The sequence below is a fragment of the Varroa jacobsoni genome, unplaced genomic scaffold (genome assembly GCF_002532875.2).
Source record: "Varroa jacobsoni isolate VJ856 unplaced genomic scaffold, vjacob_1.0 scaffold_759, whole genome shotgun sequence".
Lineage (NCBI taxonomy): Eukaryota > Metazoa > Arthropoda > Arachnida > Mesostigmata > Varroidae > Varroa > Varroa jacobsoni.
Window position 1 is genome coordinate 218,976 of NW_019213661.1, and position 19,135 is coordinate 238,110.

Consider the following 19,135-nt stretch of genomic DNA (forward strand, 5'->3'; position numbering starts at 1 on the left):
ACTGGTCATGATGGATACCGTTAACGTTTTTGAGTCAGTGTGTCGGATGTAGCTAGAAACGATCACCGATTGGAGCAACGCTTCTCCTTAAAAGCGTTCTCTTTTTTGATATCGAGCAGCGTTTTTGATGATGTTGATTTTCATGCCTTGTTTGCGTGCCCCTGTGCTGTTATGCAATAATTGGTAACAAACGTATTTGTAACAACCAGACTTCTGTGGCCTGGCCAATAAACACAGTTATCCCAGCTTGGTCTTCAGAGTTCTAGTAATAAGGTGCATGCTGCTGTTGTACATCTAGTCATACATTACTGCTGCAGGTGACGGTGGCATCGTCCGCTTATTGGTAGTCGGCAATTTCCGCGCTTTTGGGTCCCAAAATTTTGCGAAATATAGCCGTACCAAGCAGCTCGATACAACTGAGTGGTATTTAGTTGTAGAAGCAGTAGAAGTGCAGCAAAGTAGCATCACTATCATATAGCGTACATACGCACAATTACCGGACAAATCTACTCTGTCTAGTTGGCTACTATTATTCACCTCTTCTACCCAATTCAGCCCAACGATCCGTCGCTTAGTCTTCTGAAGTCGTTCTTGCGACCATCAGAATACCCGGGTCGACCGAACGACTGCAGTAGGCATCAATTCCTGTTCGTCTGTTGCTAACTGTAGTAGTTTTCTTCAGTGGACTCTAGATTAAAGACGATTACTTACTGAAGAGTTGTGTGGGAGGTCTAGAAAATCTTAAGAGACAGAATTTTCGTCACCATTGTAAGCGGGGAGAGGCCGTTTCTCGCGTTCACAGTATCAAAAGCAACAATAGCAGCACTATTGGAGTCGTGCTGTAAGGTAGGTAAATGGTGTGCGGCCCCGTCCTTTCATGCATTCATTAAATATAAGCTTAAGCAATTTATGGACTGACTATCGATTAAGTCTAGGAAAAGTGTCAAATTTACCTGTTGTTAATAGCTAAACATTGAGATGCTTCTAGAAAGAATATGGTATGACTTTTACTAAATTTAATCTGTGCTATAAAACCTTTCTACTTTGATTGCAGTAAAAAAAAAGTCTAATCTGTTCAAGTCTCTGCAGTAGCTAAATTTACTGCCACTTCTAGTAACTTCAATTATGGGTTATCTGTTGGATCATGACCACCTTTGGCGTTTCAATTGAGAAAAAAGCTATCGTTATAGAGCTTCCTTTTTGTTAGAATCGTGTGGATGCTGGATCTCTTGTTTGTTAGACGGAATCAAAAATGCTCGGGTGGCAATTTTGCTTAACGTGATATGATTCCAATGATGACATGAAGCACAAAGACAAGGAGTGAGTGTGGTACTTATTCTTGCTCTTCGTCAGTTGATAAGTTACAGGCTCAGATGTGTTCAGTAACAAACAGTGAATTTAGTGGTTCGCGTGTGCCGCAGCTTTCATATGAAAACTTTTATTTGACTAGTGAATAATATCTATTATTGCATAGCATATCACAAATAATTTTGCTACTACACAAATGTGTTGAATTCATGAAGACAATGCAACGAGGAACCTTTGTCACACTTAGTTCTAATCATAGGCAACACTAGAAAACATGCATACAAACGCTATAATTTCATGTTTTATTTTATTATGATCTATTGCAAGATAATCCTTGATACTATTATCCACAAAGCTAATACTGCACCCAAGTGTGTTGTTGTACCACATGCTTAAGTATGAGCTGTAAGATAGACACACTTAATTATTACAATATGCATGGAGTTTATTAAAAAAAGGTTTTTTAATCATTGAAATTTTCTCTATCAAGTAATGCTGATTTGTCACACTAAACTATTACTCAGTTCTAATCATAAGCAACAGTAGAATAAATATCATACAAACATTAAAATTTACACAATTTTTTTTCTATTGTTTTTCAGCTACTAGGCTGCGTTACAAGATCATTTTTTGGTCCCATTATCCCGAATACTAATGTTACGTCTACGTTTATCACTGCATCAAATTTGATCAAGAATACAGTAAAACTAGTAAACTTCAAGCACATTACCACGTATTCTTGTTTCTCTTTTGAGGACATGACTTTACATTACAAATTGTTGAACTTCAACTATTACATTAGTAAATGTATCATTTAACTCGTAGTTGGGTCTTATTTCAGGACACTGAAAATATCTTTTTTAACATAGTTCAAACTTTGTGGGTATTTCTAGCTTAGTGTTTAACCATCACTCCAGGTTCAAAAATTATCTTTGGATGAAGAATAGTTTGAACAGATTATGTATGCGTGCCCCCAAATGTCTGTAACAATTAATATCTATCAGTAGAGCAGTAAAACCATGTTCACGTGGAAAGTTATTTAATATGTACAAGATTCGTTATTCTGATTTTTCTAATATAATTCGATGTGCTGATCCTTAATATTTTTTTTGTGGTGTGCGTGTACCTAACAGAAGCACGTCGTGTAATTACTTCTCTTGCTAACAGGTAACGAAGTGTTTTAAGCCGTGCTATTCGTCCAACGTGCTCAAGTGCTTGAATTGAATCTACTGCATTAACGTCCCGAACCTTGGTCCCGGTTTTGATTCCGAGTATGTATTGACAACCGATAAAAAATTGTAATCTTTTGACACCTTCATACGCCAAGTCACAGACACGAACTGCGTATGCTGTTAGCGTTTTCTACAAGATTCAGGTGGAACATCTGTCGCAACTCACGTGCTTCTGTCGCCGTCATCACCAGTCCTTCATTAATGCCTCAGGAAAAGGAACAAGAATAAAACAAAAGATTTTGTAGAAGTAGTCAAACGTATGCTAGCGGTGTGTGATTGGTCAGTAGGCAAAGGTTGGTGGTACAAATTACACAAATCTAAATGTAGGATCGAATAAAAACACTAATAATAAGAGAAGGAATCAAGCCGGACACGGCTGAATTTAAAGTTGTTAGTGTTTGAGCACTAGTCGTAAGTAGTGCATAAGCGACAAAGTAACTTTGGCTTTGCACTGCAAATCTGTCTTCTTCTCATTAAACTCTATCACACTTGCAAGTAAAATCAATCGCGCTTTGTTGAGACGGGCCTCGTCTCTCTGTGTGTGTGTCGCCCTGTCCCCTCCCGGCAGCACCACGAACAGCTCGGCCTCCGATTCGATCCGGCGGCTGAGCGCCAAAATGTTCGGTGGAGGCGGGGGCCATAAGTTGCGCTCGGCGCAGCGCGAAAAAGTTCGCCAATTCATCAGTTTCACGCAAACCGGCGAGAAGACAGCTATCTACTGTTTGCAGCACAACGACTGGAAGCTGGATCAGGCTAGTGATTCGTACTTTTCCAACCCGGACTTCTATCATCGCCACGATGGCAGCTCAGGCGGCGGGGGTCACACCGTCAGCCAGGCCGCCAACTTTCATCATCATAGGTCCAGTGTTGGAAATGTCGATCGAAAGAAGTTGGATCAACTATATGCTCGATATCGAGGTTAGCTTTTTGATACAACAATATTTGATTTTAACTTGAACTACATGCTGACATCTTACAACGATATCAAAATAGTACTTTTGTTTAGCACGTATTATAGATTCCAGCAAATAGTATAAAATACTTGATGGAATCAATCATGTCGTTATCCGTATCCTGTATGAGTGAAGACACCCACAGAATACAGATAACGACCTACTCAAGCATGCTAATGCTTTTCTATTCTTACCGCATTAATTAATAAGCTCGTGTCAGCATTTGAGGGAACTGGGACGTAGCATTAGTTTTTTATCTATTCAAAAAGAGAACTGAGATTCCTTTTTGGTATTTTGGAAGGTTCAAGCACATCGATTCGCATTAATTTATCAGAAAATTCAGGACATCCTATTTAATCCATATGTTAGGGTACTTCACAAAGAATAGCTTATAACAGCACTCTGCTATCTCAAACCAAATATTTATGTTTTCTCCCTTTTTCTACTCAGATGATGCTGCACGCCATGGTTTCTTAAGAGAATGGAGGACGGATTTTGTGTTCTATTTTACTGGCTAGTGTAAAATAGACGTGTACTCAAAAGTTACAGTTTCGATGTTTAAGCATATACAATACAAAGAAATGGTACTACAGAATGATTTAGTTGTTAAAGATCATTTTATATTTCGATGGCTCATTTTCGAATGCTGTGGCATTATATGTCCACATTACAGATTCTCAAGAAGATAAGATCCTAGCAGATGGAGTAATGCGTCTCCTCGATGACCTGCAACTACAGGCGGATAGTAAGTTAGTGCTCCTGCTTGCCTGGAAGTGGCGTGCTGCCGTTCAGTGTGAATTTTCTCGGGACGAGTTTTATGGAGGTAAGGAATAAATTTACTGTTCGAACTGAATCATAGGTTTACAATATGAAGAATAGGCGTAACAATGGTATATAATGCAGCAAATTGAAGGTCGAAGGGACTAAGAATAATTCAAGTACGCGGTCCTGTGAGCCAACGTCAGAGGTTCCACATCTGGAATATAATGTGTAAGAGCTTAAAATGCAGATTTAGATTTTTGAATAATCTTATTTTCTGTATTTTTTAACCCAGTGTATGTACTTCTTTGATCCAAATAGGCCATTGGATAATTTGAGTAAAACAATTAGTGCGTTAAAAAACAAGTGTTTCAGCTAAATCGTCAAAATAATGTATGCCATTGTTATAGACGTTCGACGGCCTTTTCGTATGAAAAGGTACAACAGTTCTTAAGTGAGTTCATATGTCAAAGGACACCGTGACTTTTCAGGTATGTCGGATATGGGTTGTGATACAATTGAGAAGCTAAAAACTAAACTCAATTTGGTAGAAATGGAAATCAATGACTTTCGAAAATTCCGAGATTTCTACAACTTTACCTTCAACTACGCTAAAAATCCCAATCAAAAAAGTCTTGGTAAGTTGTTTACTTGCCACATTGGTTGTGCTTTTTGGTTTTACAATGATGTATGACCTCTCTAATCTAAATTCGATTTAAGATACTAACATTATAAACTTTATTAGTTTTTATTATAGACTCTCTAGTTTCAATCAGACTCAATAGTTTCATATTGTAATCATGCATTGAGTCAGCTCGACATTGGTTGTTTTACAGATTTAGATATGGCGTTGGCTTACTGGAACATCGTACTCAAGGGTCACTTCCGTTTTTTGCCTCAATGGTGCGAATACTTAGAGGAACACCACAAACGTTCTATTCCACGCGACACATGGAACCTTCTCCTCGATTTCGCAATCTCGATTAAAGAGGACTTGTCCAACTATGACCAGGAAGGAGCTTGGCCGGTTCTCATTGACGAATTTGTGGAATGGCTGCGGATTCGACAAACACAGACACAAGCAGGTTAAGATTACGTCTATATCTAAAACGAAGGTAACAATTGGGAAATAAGATGATTTGGGAGTTAGAGTGTCTAAAGATTTGTTAGTAATGGACCAGCAACCTAAGGATGGTAATAACTACTATATAAAACGGGTTTGTCCGTCATGTGGCACTAGTACAGTCGGTGAGTTGATGAACATGAGTACAACCCCGAAATATCGAGTACATGGCATAGAAAATAAGGTGACACGCCCTCTATTTTAGGAATGAGAAGGGTAGCACCATTTAACTAGATTAGCGCGGCGCCCCGCATTCTTTTAGATAGTAGTCATACTGTAGGCAATAGGCTGGTTTGATGACAATTGACTATATTGTTGTTGATTTACTATCGTCAAGATTTAAAGGTCTCAATTACGATGCTAGATAAAAATATCGATCATGGTAATAATATGGAAACAATGACTGGGTTAGTCGGCAGAATTTTCTGTACAGTGGGCGCTAATGTATATTTATTAAATGAAATAAAAAACGGATGATTTTTAGATAAATCCATTATAGCAAGGAGATAGCCAGTGTAACGGCATACAAGATCGCTCCTGTGAATAAACTATCGAATGAGGAATTATATCCGGTAAAGACAAAAGATATGTTTGGCTTTTCCTTTCGCCCTGTGTATTTCAATATTTGCTATCAGGTGTACTGAATAAGATAACATCATTACACGCAGATATATCTGTCCATAACCTTAACAGCGCAAGGTTGCCTGCGACAACCACGACACCAGATAAATATAACCAACATTTTATTTAGGTTGTCAGAGAAATCAGATGTTTCGTTTGGCCATGGCTCCGTTTGAACACATGCTCATTTAATTCAAAGGAAACTGTTCTGAAGCTCTTGCTTCTTTTTCAAAGGTTCGTCTCATGACGTTATCTAGGAAATTGAAGAAATCGACGACTTTCATATTAAGGTTTTAAGCAATACGTAAACGACATTTCTTAATAAAAGTACTTAATTTGTAAATAGGCACATTTTAGTAACGCAAACTCACCCTGATAATAACGGCGAAATACAGAACCACAGTAATCTTTACAATGCATTTCATAGCTTTTTCGCCCACTGAAAACCACGCGATTGGTCTAGCATACTTATAGTTTAAGCTATTATCTACAGCAATCCCTGAATCGGAGGCCTTGTTGGTTCCCTTGTTGATATTTGTGTGTTCAAGGCTAAAATGGCACAACAACGAATTCAAACGATACTAGTGGTTTGGGTGCAGCAAAAGGAGTATGGCGTGACCAAAATTGACATCACAGAGAATTGCTTTTTTCGGTTAGGTAATTACATATGGCTCGTTTTGAGACAAGGGTAGTCTATTTTGACTTTCGAATTGTTACTATCATGGTAATGTGGAGCCCACAGATGAGTTGGCGTAGTGCTATAGTGTTTTGTATGTTTGAAAGCACCTGTAATCGCTCAATTATCTATCTTATATAATAGCTTAACCTACTACAACTATCTTATATAATAGCTTAACCTATTATATAAGATATGTCATTTTTCTTTCTTTAGCGACTCGTTTACTAATGCGGCACCCAACGTTTACAATCCTCATACAAGCCACCTGTCAGGCTTGACATTTGACTCGGCCGCCAGATCGTTTATTTCCGCAGAGAAGCCACAGTCATCAACATCGTACCGTCCTGAAAAATCTAACGCCCTAGTGGAATCCAAAGCCGCCTCTGAACCACAAGCGATGCTGGCAGACCGGACGCAGCTTTAGTGCTATTGCCGCTGTAATTCTCAGTTTTTGTGTTAGCCGAGCCAGAATTGTATAAATTACAGTTAATCACATAAAATCCTTGTTGAGGTAAAATCCTTTTTAATTTTACAAGGTTCTCTAGATTTGACGTAACTCTTACATATTCGGCGATCTGTTACTTTTTTCTTCTTACGCATTTTACTAGCATTCTGACACACTCATTAGCTTCTGACCCAATTTAATAAAGCAATCGTATAGGATGCGTTTTACGCATTGTATTATACAAGGCACTTAACAATCAAATTCTCAAGCTGAAGGCTATACTGACTACACTTTTTTCTGATGTAGCAGTAATTGATTAACTCGTCAAAAATCCTTTTTGCGGTTCGTGCGTGGATGTGATTTCTAATGGTTTGATTCGTCTATCAATATTTGTTTTCTTCTTGTCACCTACCCGTATCTTGACAATTTCCCACAACTAATAAGACCCTCTTCGATAAATTGCTGCTAAATAGTTCGCAAGACGCGAAACCCTTATTCCACAAAAATGGGAATATATATTCCTAGCCAACATATAAATTCCAAGTGTTTTTTATCACAAAATACGTCACAAAATACGGGAAAGTCGTCAAAAGACGTACAGTTCTTTGTTTCTAAAGATAGATATATAAATGAAAACGACAATAGTTACAGCGTTCTAACAACTTATCGTATTTTTATTTCTACTATTGTGAATTGGGGGCAGCGGGTGGGGCTTCGAGGATCTGTGGCATTCTGCTTACTGTGCCTGTTTAGCTTACGAAAAAACCGAACGGCATACCTGATCGTTGTATTGGGTTTCAGTACTATTTGTAGGCTCTTCTATGCTGTTAACGTCATGCGATAAGATGCGTCATGCGTCTTCTTGCCCTTTTCAAGTTACCTTAATGTATTATTAATTTCGCCGGCCACCTCTGATTCTACTCTTTAAACAAACATTTTAGGAGCAATAGTAACAGTAGTATTAATAACTGGCATTGTCGCTATGGTAATAGTGCTAGTAATGACAGTATCCGTAACAATAGCCATGTTTAACAGGAAAAGCCGCAAGGAAGCAAAATATATCCCAGTTTTAATACAATAGAAAACATTCTGCGAGTTTTTTGATACTTCTACTTTTCATCTGCCGCTTTTGCTCTTTACTTTTTTTCCTATATTTATCTCTTATTATTTGTCTAGTTTGAGTGTTTTTGCAATCTGCTCATATTAGTTACAAAAAATAACAGATTTCATTTGTATGCTACATAGAATCACTATTCTAATATTTCTGTATCTGTCACCGCTTCTCTATTTTCAACTCTTTTCATCTTCAACCTGTCCATAATCACATGTATTCGTTAGCTAGTGCCGCGTAACTCGAAGAAATGATCTCGTTAGTTCGCCGGGTAAAGTCGCAGCGAGCACAGTGTTATGTTTACTCATTATTCTGCTTTCTAATTGTCACTACCTAGTGACCACTCTGACGGTTTAAAATCTGTGTGTTTAGTATTAAATTTAATTATGAAATGTAACATTGCACTTACCAAATTATTCACTGCAGTTTTAGAAAGAACAATACTGTTTGCTTTCTCTAGCTCTCGCCTCGCCTAATTCAATTGAATTGTGTTACATGTCTTAGCTTGACTAAATGGCTTTCAATTTAAACCGCCATTATATACAGTAGTAGTCCAACTAGTCATTCAATCATACGAAAAGGTAATAGCCATTAGTTCTACATTTCCCTGCTTGAGTGTTTATCACTGTTTACTATATGAATTGACTAATTCCATAGTTATGCCCATCAATATCCAGAGATGTCCTCGCAAGCAAAGGGACCAAGAGTCCACCTTTAGTTAGTAAAATATATCTCAGCTAATCGCTCATAGTTGGTACCATTGTAATAATGTTGTTGGGTCCTCTCAAACTGCACTCTTCTTACGCATAGCTATTATTTTTTTACTGAATATGTCGGGAAGTGTCATTCGTACTCCCGGCCGCTCGTATTGATATTTGCATTTTCCGGTTTTGTTCGTCCTTCGTCCACCACCTATTATTATTGTTATTGATAAAATGGATATCTTTACAAAACCTTACAAAACTATTTTGCAATTCATTTATTGTGGCTCTACAGTTCAGGTTACAAACGGTGCAAGTGATGAAATGTTCCCCAACAAACCCTCCGATAGATTAATTTTAACAGTTGCCTTTTATTATTCTCCCCTTATCTCTACGTTTTGCACCCTCTACCTGTGAGGATGCAGGTATAAGCTGTGTCACTCGTTGCTGCACCGAAAAGCGCATCTTTTTGTTGTTGTTGCCATCATCTACATTGTGCATTTTCATATTCAAATTTTCGTCTTCCCATGTTTACAGCTTTTCCTTACTTTTTACGATAATCTACACCTATTTAATAATCTATTTACCTGGGCTCAGCCTTTAAGAGAGAAGCACGCACAAAAGGCAAAAGAAGATGTATTACCAAATATTAATTAATAATACAAGGAATATTAATTAATAATACAAGGCTATAATTAATAATAAGTTTCATTATTATTATTGTAATGATAATTTATCATTATCATTAATATCGTCCCTATCGTTGTCACTGTTATCATCATTATTCATCTTTAGCTTCTCAATATCAGCATAAGGGTGGTAACCTAAGAAAATCAACATTCATGTTTTATCAACTTCATTGTTCAATTTCCGCAAAGTTTTCATTATATTCATTATCGTTATCATGTCATTGTATATACAATACACACATAGACTAAATGACACATGAACACTGACACACCAACCATCAGTCAACTATCCAGCCTTACTTATTCATTCATTCATGGCCTCATTCTCGTTTACTTTGTAACTTACACACCCATACACTGTTGCTTACGCAAATTCGAAGCTTTCAACATCATACGAGATCCCCCGATTTTTTCTCTGACTTACTTCACTATTTTATCGTCATCGCTATGATCTTTCCGCAAATTCTTTTCATCCTTTCATTTTCATCTGTAGGCATTTTTACTTCCCCTGTGTTGTCACCCTCGGTAATAGTCTGCAAACTACAAAGTGGTGTGGCCTTCACTGTTCCTGCCACACAAGACTCTTCTTCCGATACGAAATTTTATTTTTGAATCCTCAAAGCTGATCAGTGACATGCTGTGACGGCATATTGATTTAATTAGACTAAAGAAAGATCCGACTTGACAATCCGATCTCGAGCCAACTTTATAGTTATATGAACTTTTATCTAAATTATAATATTAGGGTTGAGATACCGGATGCTTAAGCTTACTCGCTGTCACGCGTTCGATTACAGTTCCGCAGTCTTCGTTCAGTCCGCCACTCGCAGACGTCGAAGACTTCCCCTTCTCCCTTTCCCATCACCAGGCGGAATCATACAGCGTAGTCTCGTTGTGCTCGCTAACGGCAACAATTATTTTTATTTATCTACAAACAGAAAGAGAATGCAAGTCGTCTTGTTTGTGATGTGGTACTATTTTTTTAACATCTATACACTTCTATTAAATGATCGGGGGATATCGTATCAGAAAAGAATTGATTTAATAGATAAAGTGACGGCCCCTTAGCGGACGGCAGCACAGGTTGATGGAACTTTTTTACATACAATACCTCAGTAATATTTATTTTAACTATTTATCCATTCCGAACGTGATGTATGCAAGCAACGTTCCAACAGACACTAACCCCGTGAGGTAAAGGGGTACGCTGATCTTTATCACTAGCAATGTTGCATGTCTCACACAAATAATGCACGGCCGTCCAAAAATGAGCCGTCTACCTATTAATCGCTAATCAAAGTAGGTGGTACACATAATCGCTTCAATAGGGATTGTTACATCTGTTTATGCCAGTTCATAAGATACGCACGCAGCCCAACTTAAGGAGATTCTATCCATCTAAATAATCCTCCTTGCTTGCTACCAAATATTAAGATTAGAAATAAAAATAATAATAATGTATATTACCCAAAGACATGCGATAAAGACCAACTAGTAGCCCTGCAAGACGCAGCATGATTTACTGATACAGTTCGCTTTAATTTTTCACGTTTGATTTAAAAAGACAACTATTATGTCTTACTACGTTTACAAGAAAGAATTACCAGTCGTTTTCCAAGGCCTACTACTATTATCAGAACTTCTAACTAGCAACAACATGATCTTACAGTAGCTGTACTGTCCCACTTTTAATATCAGTATCGCCTGTCATCGGGATCTTCAGCAGATGAATACTCCACTACTTGCGGAAATTAATTTGGTCCACAATTAAGCCAGGAGTAACCAAATGCTACATATCATACAATCTTAATACAATACATACATAGAGCTATGTATGTCCATGCTGTGCGAACGGTTCCTGTGAAGTTGTTGTCGGCACTGCGCAGTTGTTTAGTTGCTGTTGTATGTGTGTCGGAGGAGAAGAGTTGATGAAGGCGGTGGCTGTATTGGCATTACGCCCTAACATCCACTATTAGCAGCAACCTTCTCCAAAATCGCTGACGAAAGCATGCAGCTGGCAGATGTGTCAATGTGATTAATATCACTGGAATATATCCGTCGAAATACACTCATTTTCCGCTAGCCCATGCTAAGGGCTATTTATGTATTTTGACAGCAGTATAAATTTTATATTTTGGCATTGCTCTGTTCTATTAGTTGACTATCGTGAGTTGCCTGGCTTCCGTCGAATTGCACGCTTCACTTTACGACCCGAAATCACTGGTCCATTAAATGGGTTATCAGCGGATTGACCTCTAAAATATAAAATTAGTATAAGTTAAGTTCAAGAAGAAGTTATGGGCTAACCTATATTATTATTATTATTAGGATTAGCGACTAACATTATTAGAGATAGGCAATTTTGCATTCCTGGGTTTTTGTATTGCCATAATTTAATACATACGGAGCCAAGTCGGTTTCTCTATATTTTTTAGGCAATGCGTTTTCTGTCTTGCCTTTTATTCAATATAAGCATTACTCAGGTACTGAACTTTTATATCACAGTGCGTATATTACAGATCAGCACGAGCTTCTTACTATCCTGGAAAATTTAGCTCTTTATTGGGGTCTTGTTTGGGTTAAAATACCATAATAGGGTTGCATTTAGCGAAATTTAAGAACCATATAAACAAATGTATAACAGTACTGCATTGCACCAAATAAGGCAAGTTGGATCATATTTTCAATTTGCCACTTAATTTTTAAGCGGAGTTTGGATCGCTTATAATTTAAGGCTTCTGACCGCAAACGATCAAATATGTTAAACGATTTCCTAGATGCACGCAGTACAGTCTTTCTCATGCTCAGTATAGTAACGTCATTTAGATTTATTCGTGACCTTTCCTGAACAATGACATAGCCCACTGTCGATTTTTTCTACATACATGAACGAAGGAATTCCAGGTGCGGCCGGTGTACCTGTTGTTGCACCAAACTGGAACGGAGCAGCAGTACCAGCTAGTCCAGCTGGTGGCTGAGCCCCAAACTGGAAGGTCGTTGTCGCGGCGGGCTGAAAATATAATTGACGTATAGTCCATGTTAACGGCTCCGGCCGAGATTTGTCCATTCTCAGCTATCGTAATCAGTTTTTACGCCATTACTTTTTTATAATTTCTGTAATCTCACGAGAAATTTCGTTCAATTGTTGTGGTAGTAGATGAACTCACCGCTGCCGCGGGGCTCGTAAATTTGAACATTTCACCGCCCGTTGAAGAATTAAGATTGCTCATCGTTGGAGTGGCACAAAACCCGAAAGGGGTGGCAGAGGCAGGCGGAGCCGTCCCGTTGTTGGTGTTAGTATTAGTGTTGTTGGTTCCGCCTGGGATTGTAGATGCCGCTGCCGAATTAGCTCCGAAAGCAAACATTGTTGCAGGCCCACCTGCTACCGTATTGGCGGCGGATTGAGACCCTGTAGAAGGCTGGCCAAAGACGAAGGATGGCACCCCACTAGGTGTGGGGGTTGGTGCAGCGGTTACCGCTGGAGTAGAGGGTGCAGATGCTCCAAACTGAAACACTGAACCAGATGAAGCGGTTCCACCTCCAAAAACAGGTGTTGCCGACTGCGTTGGGGCTGAAGCGGCAAGTGCTCCGAAAGTGCTAGCTGGCGGCGTCGCTGTGGATGCAGCTGGTGCTCCAAAACCTCCAGGTGCTGAAGTCAATGGTGTGGCGCTTGCAGATGACGCAGCTGCCCTTTGTCCGAATGTGAACATTGGCGGAGTTGAAGCATTAGCCGCTGCCTCGAAGTTGTACCCAGCTGATGCCGAAATAGTGGAGGAAGCCGCTGGCGTCGAGGAGCTCGTGTTCGATACCCCAAATACAAATGGCGACGACGCGGGAACAGAGGGTGCCTTCGAAGTCGTGGGTTCGGTCGAAAGTGCTGTACTTAAAGCAGGAGTCGCTGACAGAGGTGCAGATTGCGAGGTATCTAGAATGGATACAAGTAGATTACGTTACAAAACAACTTCAAGTCAAGAGAAAGGGTGCCTTTAAAGGGACTTTGACTAGTGTAACCGTCACGCCTGCACTTATGAGCACAATGATATGCAAATTTGTCATGAATATTTAATTAACGATTTTTGCTTATAGTTTTAGACTACTGAAAATAATGCAATTTATCCGGAATCATTTTCAATGGCGTCGTAACAAATGGTAGACCAAAATAACAGTCAAATTTACCCATGAAACAGATATGGAATATTTTCTTGAAAAATTTCAGCTATCACAACTGGAATGAACATGGAACTAGTAGCGTTTGACCGTAGTCAAAAAGCTAACATAACAAGTTAGCTCATACAGATTAGAGCAACAATAGTTTACTTCAACAAGCCTGCAAGTACAAGATTTGATTAATTCGTCTGTGCCCAATCAGACTAGAACAGAGAATATTGTGGCTTTATGTCCCCGACACTAGCGTCAGCTCCATTCCGCAGAATCGCTGGGATTATCTCGATACCAATAATAAAGCCTTTCGTAAAGGTTAATCCATATCAATTAATCATAATTTTCCTTTTTTAATCATATTTCCAATTTGTAAATAAGATTCTAAATTGTTTCATGGATACGTGTGTACACGGTGCTTGGAATAAATTATGTCAACTGGGTGTACTTGTCTATGCTGGCATTCAAATGGAAACAGTTAATTGGGAGATCTTATTATAAAAACAATCCTAACCAACGTATTAATTCGATATAACTACTGTTCGCTTCGGTCGGGGCTTTTATTCAAAATCTAAGCCACTCATGAATCATTTGCCGAAATTCGCATACAAAATTCGAGAATAACTTTTCAACCGTAATCGCGACTAAAGTTATATTGGTAATATTAGACGTTAAGATCCTCTTTTTTGTTCTAGAAAGAGACAGGTTTTCAGGAGCACCAAGTCTAGGAGTTCACTAAAAGTTTTCTAAGATGTACCCCAATTATTCGCAAGTAATCCGTATAACATATAGACTAAAATCTTTGATTTTTTTCAGCCACAGACCTTTCCATTCGTAAAAACTCTACCACGAAATTTTTATAGGTCATATTAGAAACAACAATGCGCAAACAAGCATTTTATCTGACATACTCCATGATAAAGAAATCTGCTACGGCAAATGATGCAATGCAACTGTTACTTGTAAATATCAACTGTCACATATCAAAACCATATTAAAATATATCAAAACCATATTAAAATTCTGGAACTATTGTTTTTTCGGCCCTATTATTTTATTAGGCTCTTAAGAGAAACATTAGACTTCCTTTATTAGGCTTCTTAGTAAGAAGTGAGCTAAGGCAAAATGAAGGCTAGGATCGATATCTGAGTGATTTGTTAATTCATATAACGCTGTAGAACTGCCCAGATGCTCTTTTTTTGCCATCTACACAACAAATTACACTATGCAAGTCCTTTTACACCATATAATTTGCTTAGCATACAAAGCCTATGGACAATGTCTATTGTCACAGTCCTGCCAGTGCGATAAAATCTTTAAATATAAAAGCCGAGCAGTAAAACCTACCGAAACTGAAAAGTGGTTTTGATGCCTGAGAAGTAGTCTCGTGCGGAGAACACGAGGGCGGTCGTTGTGTTGCAGCTGTGGGCACAGCTGCTGTGTTTAACGGCGTAAATGAAAAGGCCGAGGAAATCGGTGCCGTTAAACTCTCCGTTGTAGTAGCCGTCGCTACGGAAGAGGGAGATGCACCGAACAATGTCGCGGTCGTTGTGGCTTGTGTGGTGGTCAAACTACTGGATCCGAATAAAGTGGCACTGATAGTGGATACGTCACAAGCAGTAAAAGCAACTGGTGTCTGCGATTTAACTATATTATTATCGCTGGCGCTAGGCACAGTAACAGAAGTTGGTGTTCCAGACGTAACGGTTGTCGATGTTGGTGCCGTTGTATCGGTTGTTATAGTAGCGGGTACAGCTGGCGAACCAAACGAGAACGTCGCAGAAGAAGCTGTGGTGGCTGGAGTGGAAGAGGCAACCGAAGTTCCGAAAGCGAACACAGGAGTTGAAGTCGCAAATGTGGTGGTTGTAACTGGCGAAGCCGACGTCGTCGGCGATACCCCAAATGCTAACCAATGAGAGTGTAAACAGGTTAATTTCTACTTCATTTGTGAGCAAATGATTCTGTAATGGATGAATTTCAAGGCCAATAGGTCCAGGAAGACCCCTGAGGTAACAGACTCGGGTAAAAAGATAACTAATGATTTAAAAAAAGGAGCTTTTTATACAAACTGGCGTCATACGCAAAATGATAACAAATTAAAATTATTATTTACTATTACTTATTACTTACTAAAAAGCCCCCCCACTCCTGCTGTGGGAACTGCAGCCTTGGTATTATCGCTGCTTTTTTCCTCTTCGGATTTTGATGCCAGCGCGTTAGGTGTGCCAAACTTAAACGCGTTTCCGAATCCCATAATTGCTGCTGTATTTATGGGAGCTTTATCGTTCACACCAGATTTTATTGCTGGCGCAGCATCTTTGGTCGATGTCGAAAAGGTTGGCCTGTTATCATTCTCCTCCTTGGTATCGTCACTTTTTTTTTCACCTTTTTTCTCGTTCGGAGCAGAATTCGAGGGTTCTTTAAATGCCAATGTGGCCGCGGCTAGTGCGCCTTCTGTTTTCTTTTCAGCAGTATTCGTCTGTCCAAACGGAATATTGTTGCTGTTAGTCGCATTCGTATTGGGAGTTGCTGAAGGTACGCCAAACTTGAAAGCCGATGTCGTGATAGAGGCAGCAGTAGTTGAAGATGCCACTTGACCTGGCTTAGGCGCTTCACAAAAGGCACATTTCACACTCTTTATATCATTTCTTTGGGGGCACTTACTGCATTGCCACCCAGACTGCATCACGAAAACACCGCCAAATGGCAATGCGGGTTTTACGCTGGAAGTTGGCATGGGTCCACTACTTAGCTTCACAACTGGTTTCGGCTTCGAACATGCCACGCAACTAGTCGACTCGGAATCATTGCTAACCATACAATCATTGCATGTCCATGAGCCAGGTACTTTCTTAAATAAGTCCCCCCATTGATTTGGTGGAGCAGCGCTTGATGCAGAGCTTTGTGCGACAGCCGCAGAAGTTATCGCTGGATTTTTTGTTTCACATGCTTTGCATTTGTCATCGTTGGGCCCGTTTGTAACGAAACACGTTGGACAGTCCCACTGGCTGGGGGACTTCCGAAACTGACTTCCCCAGTCTGAGGCTTCACTCGGCATTTTATCTTTTTTCTCCGAGCTTAGAGCGTCAAGCACACTTCCCGATGTAGCGAGTTCGGCCGATGGCGAGGGGGTCTTACCAATCTCTTTTACTTTGAGACTACCAGGATTGCCTACAATCATAGTGGGTGCTGCGATCGTAAATGAAGGTGTTTTGTTTAGGGTATTATCAATACTACCGCCCTTATTCAGATAAAGAGGATGTTTAAATTTAAACTCCTCCTCTTTGGACGAAGACACCTCAGTGGGCTTTGCAAGACTTACCGGCCCAGCGAAAGTAAACACTTCAGGAGAATCTGCGCCAGGACACACAGGCGGCACGGACGATTTTTCAAAGGGCTTGTTACTGAAGTCCGCCAGCGAGGTTAACGGCGAACGTACAGATCCAGCCTTCGATACCGGTTCTGTCCCTGCAGCAACCACAACCGAAGGTTTAGTTGAAAAACTAAAGTGAGGTAATGTTTTAATGGGAAGAGGTACGGAAACTAGATCAGGATCCTCGGGAGCTGGTTCCTCCTCGGGAATCAAGCCTTTCCGATTAGAATGAATCGATTTCGTCGGTTTTATCTTCCCACCGCCTTTATCTGTACCAGGAACATCGATAACTTTTGAGACCCGATGATGGCTCGACGGAGTTGAAGTGACAAGAGGAAAACTAGACGCTATCGGTGGAACTGGTATTTTGTCTGAATCGACATCGATGGTGTAATCGTGCTGGGCAGCTGACGTCACATTACTACCGATCTTGGCGTTCTCAACTGGCGTACGACATGTGCTCAATGTTGGTGGCATATTTTGGCGAAGTGATGCAATTGATTCTAGCGCCTCTTTGCGCCTGAGTTCTGAATCTTGAGAAGCGACGCTGTCTGGCCTACCCATAGGAATTCTTTTCGCATTCTGTACAGGCGTGTTTATCCTCTCCAAAGCTTGAATTAGCCTTTTCGCCGACGAGTTCTGTCCTTGAACACGCACATTTGAAGGGGCCTTAGAGCGTGTCGCTGACATTTGATACGGACTAGGGGAAAACAAATTAAGCTTTCTGTGTGCCGCTGCTCCGCCATAAGTTGTCTTCCCGTCATAGAAAATGCTACGGTTTAGACTTCGTTCAGGCTTCTGAAGCGACGACGACAGGAGTCTATTATGCTTTCCTGCCAATGGAAGTGTGGTATTTAGCGTGGATGAGAGCGCTCGAGATGGCCGAGAGAAAAGCGAAAAATTTAACGATGACGGATCGGCTGCTGCTGTAATGACAAGCATACCAATAAAGAACCGGCCTATTGTGTTAAGGATTGGTACTGCAGATCAGTAAGTTTAAAAAAGGAATACATAAATCGGTGAATTGGTATAATCTGAAATCATGTTTTTGAGAAAGATAGTACATTAGAGCCTCGTTACATTTTTTTTAATGTTCCTATTGAAAACAAATAGATGCTGCAGAAATATTTAAAGAAGTACCTCTTCAATTATAGGCTACTATTATCAGTGGGCCCGATGCGCTTTCACGAGAATAGTAAACTTAGCTGGTTTATCATTCAGTCATTTAAATCAAAACTGATTGCCAACTTAGAATTATTTAACACCAAGGGACCTACAGGTTTCCGCGGTGATGGCAATCTGTTCTGCACCGATACTGACATCTCTGGTTTTGCTATTGTCTGTACTGGGGGCCGCTGCTGTTTGTAGTGGAGGTCTTAAAGTTGCAGAGCGACCGGGATTTGGCCGATTGGGCACTCGCTGTTGGTCGTTCGATCGATGATCGACTCCGTCGGGAGTGCTTGCCTCCGCTGATGTTGGAGGATTCGTTCCCGCAAGAGAAAGGGAGGAACAGCCTGATGTTGATGAGTCCGATCCATCGTCAAGGTCACAAGCATCATCGGTTGACGTGGTTGGGGGAGATACTAGTGTGACAGAAGAAAGGCGCGTAACAATGACCCCTACATTCACATCATTGTTGATAGCATGAAATATAGGAACAGCAAAAAGGAATATGGTGAATGTAAAGTGGTATAGCCTCATGGCATTCCAATGGTGTTTTTACAAGAGAGGAAATCATCAGGCTCAGATTGTTGGTAAGCGATTCGTTTAAGAAACTGGACCATTATATATAACTATTTTTGATAATAACATAACTTCGACCTTCCGATGCTAAGTAATTTACAACTTTTTTTAAAAGTATGTATACTGTTAAACGGTAATGAAGGTTTTTGATCTTAGCAGTTAGGGCAAAATAAGTCGCTCTAGCTATTTAGACTTTATCGGTTTGCCATTGAGCGAAACGTAGGCACAAAGTAACCCTAT

At 39.9% G+C, this 19,135-nt stretch overlaps 2 protein-coding genes across 9 annotated transcripts in view; one reads left to right on the top strand and one right to left on the bottom strand.

Annotated features, from left to right (window-relative positions):
• The first annotated feature begins 339 nt into the window (after positions 1 to 339).
• On the top strand, positions 340 to 5,961 carry LOC111263343 (DCN1-like protein 1). Of its 5 annotated transcripts, none has more exons than XM_086969580.1 (6): positions 340 to 846; positions 2,476 to 2,579; positions 3,037 to 3,458; positions 4,167 to 4,316; positions 4,744 to 4,890; positions 5,089 to 5,961. In XM_086969580.1, the coding sequence occupies exons 3-6, from the start codon at positions 3,158 to 3,160 to the stop codon at positions 5,340 to 5,342; spliced, it is 852 nt and encodes a 283-aa protein (XP_086825706.1). In that variant the 5' UTR covers positions 340 to 846; positions 2,476 to 2,579; positions 3,037 to 3,157; the 3' UTR covers positions 5,343 to 5,961. The 5 variants fall into 5 exon arrangements, with proteins under 5 accessions (XP_086825706.1, XP_086825707.1, XP_022694065.1 ...); XM_086969581.1 differs by having other exon boundaries at positions 3,061 to 3,458; XM_022838330.2 differs by having other exon boundaries at positions 2,476 to 3,458.
• Positions 5,962 to 7,765: 1,804 nt separating this feature from the next.
• The window catches only part of LOC111263341 (uncharacterized), a 14,577-nt gene continuing 3,207 nt past the window's right edge, over positions 7,766 to 19,135 (bottom strand). The window contains exons 3-9 of one of the 4 annotated variants that reach the window (XR_002682166.2): positions 18,430 to 18,735; positions 15,910 to 18,078; positions 15,127 to 15,684; positions 12,789 to 13,546; positions 12,507 to 12,631; positions 11,444 to 11,876; positions 7,766 to 10,549 (exon numbers count right to left, since the gene is read on the bottom strand). Coding sequence is in view for 1 of the 4 variants with exons in the window: in XM_022838320.2 (XP_022694055.1) it covers positions 11,783 to 11,876; positions 12,507 to 12,631; positions 12,789 to 13,546; positions 15,127 to 15,684; positions 15,910 to 18,078; positions 18,430 to 18,771 (4,046 nt within the window). In the remaining 3 variants the exon portion in view is untranslated. Of the gene's footprint in view, positions 10,550 to 11,440; positions 11,877 to 12,506; positions 12,632 to 12,788; positions 13,547 to 15,126; positions 15,685 to 15,909; positions 18,079 to 18,429; positions 18,772 to 19,135 lie in introns of those variants that run through there. The other 3 variants (XR_002682165.2, XR_002682164.2, XM_022838320.2) reach the window with 3 other exon arrangements.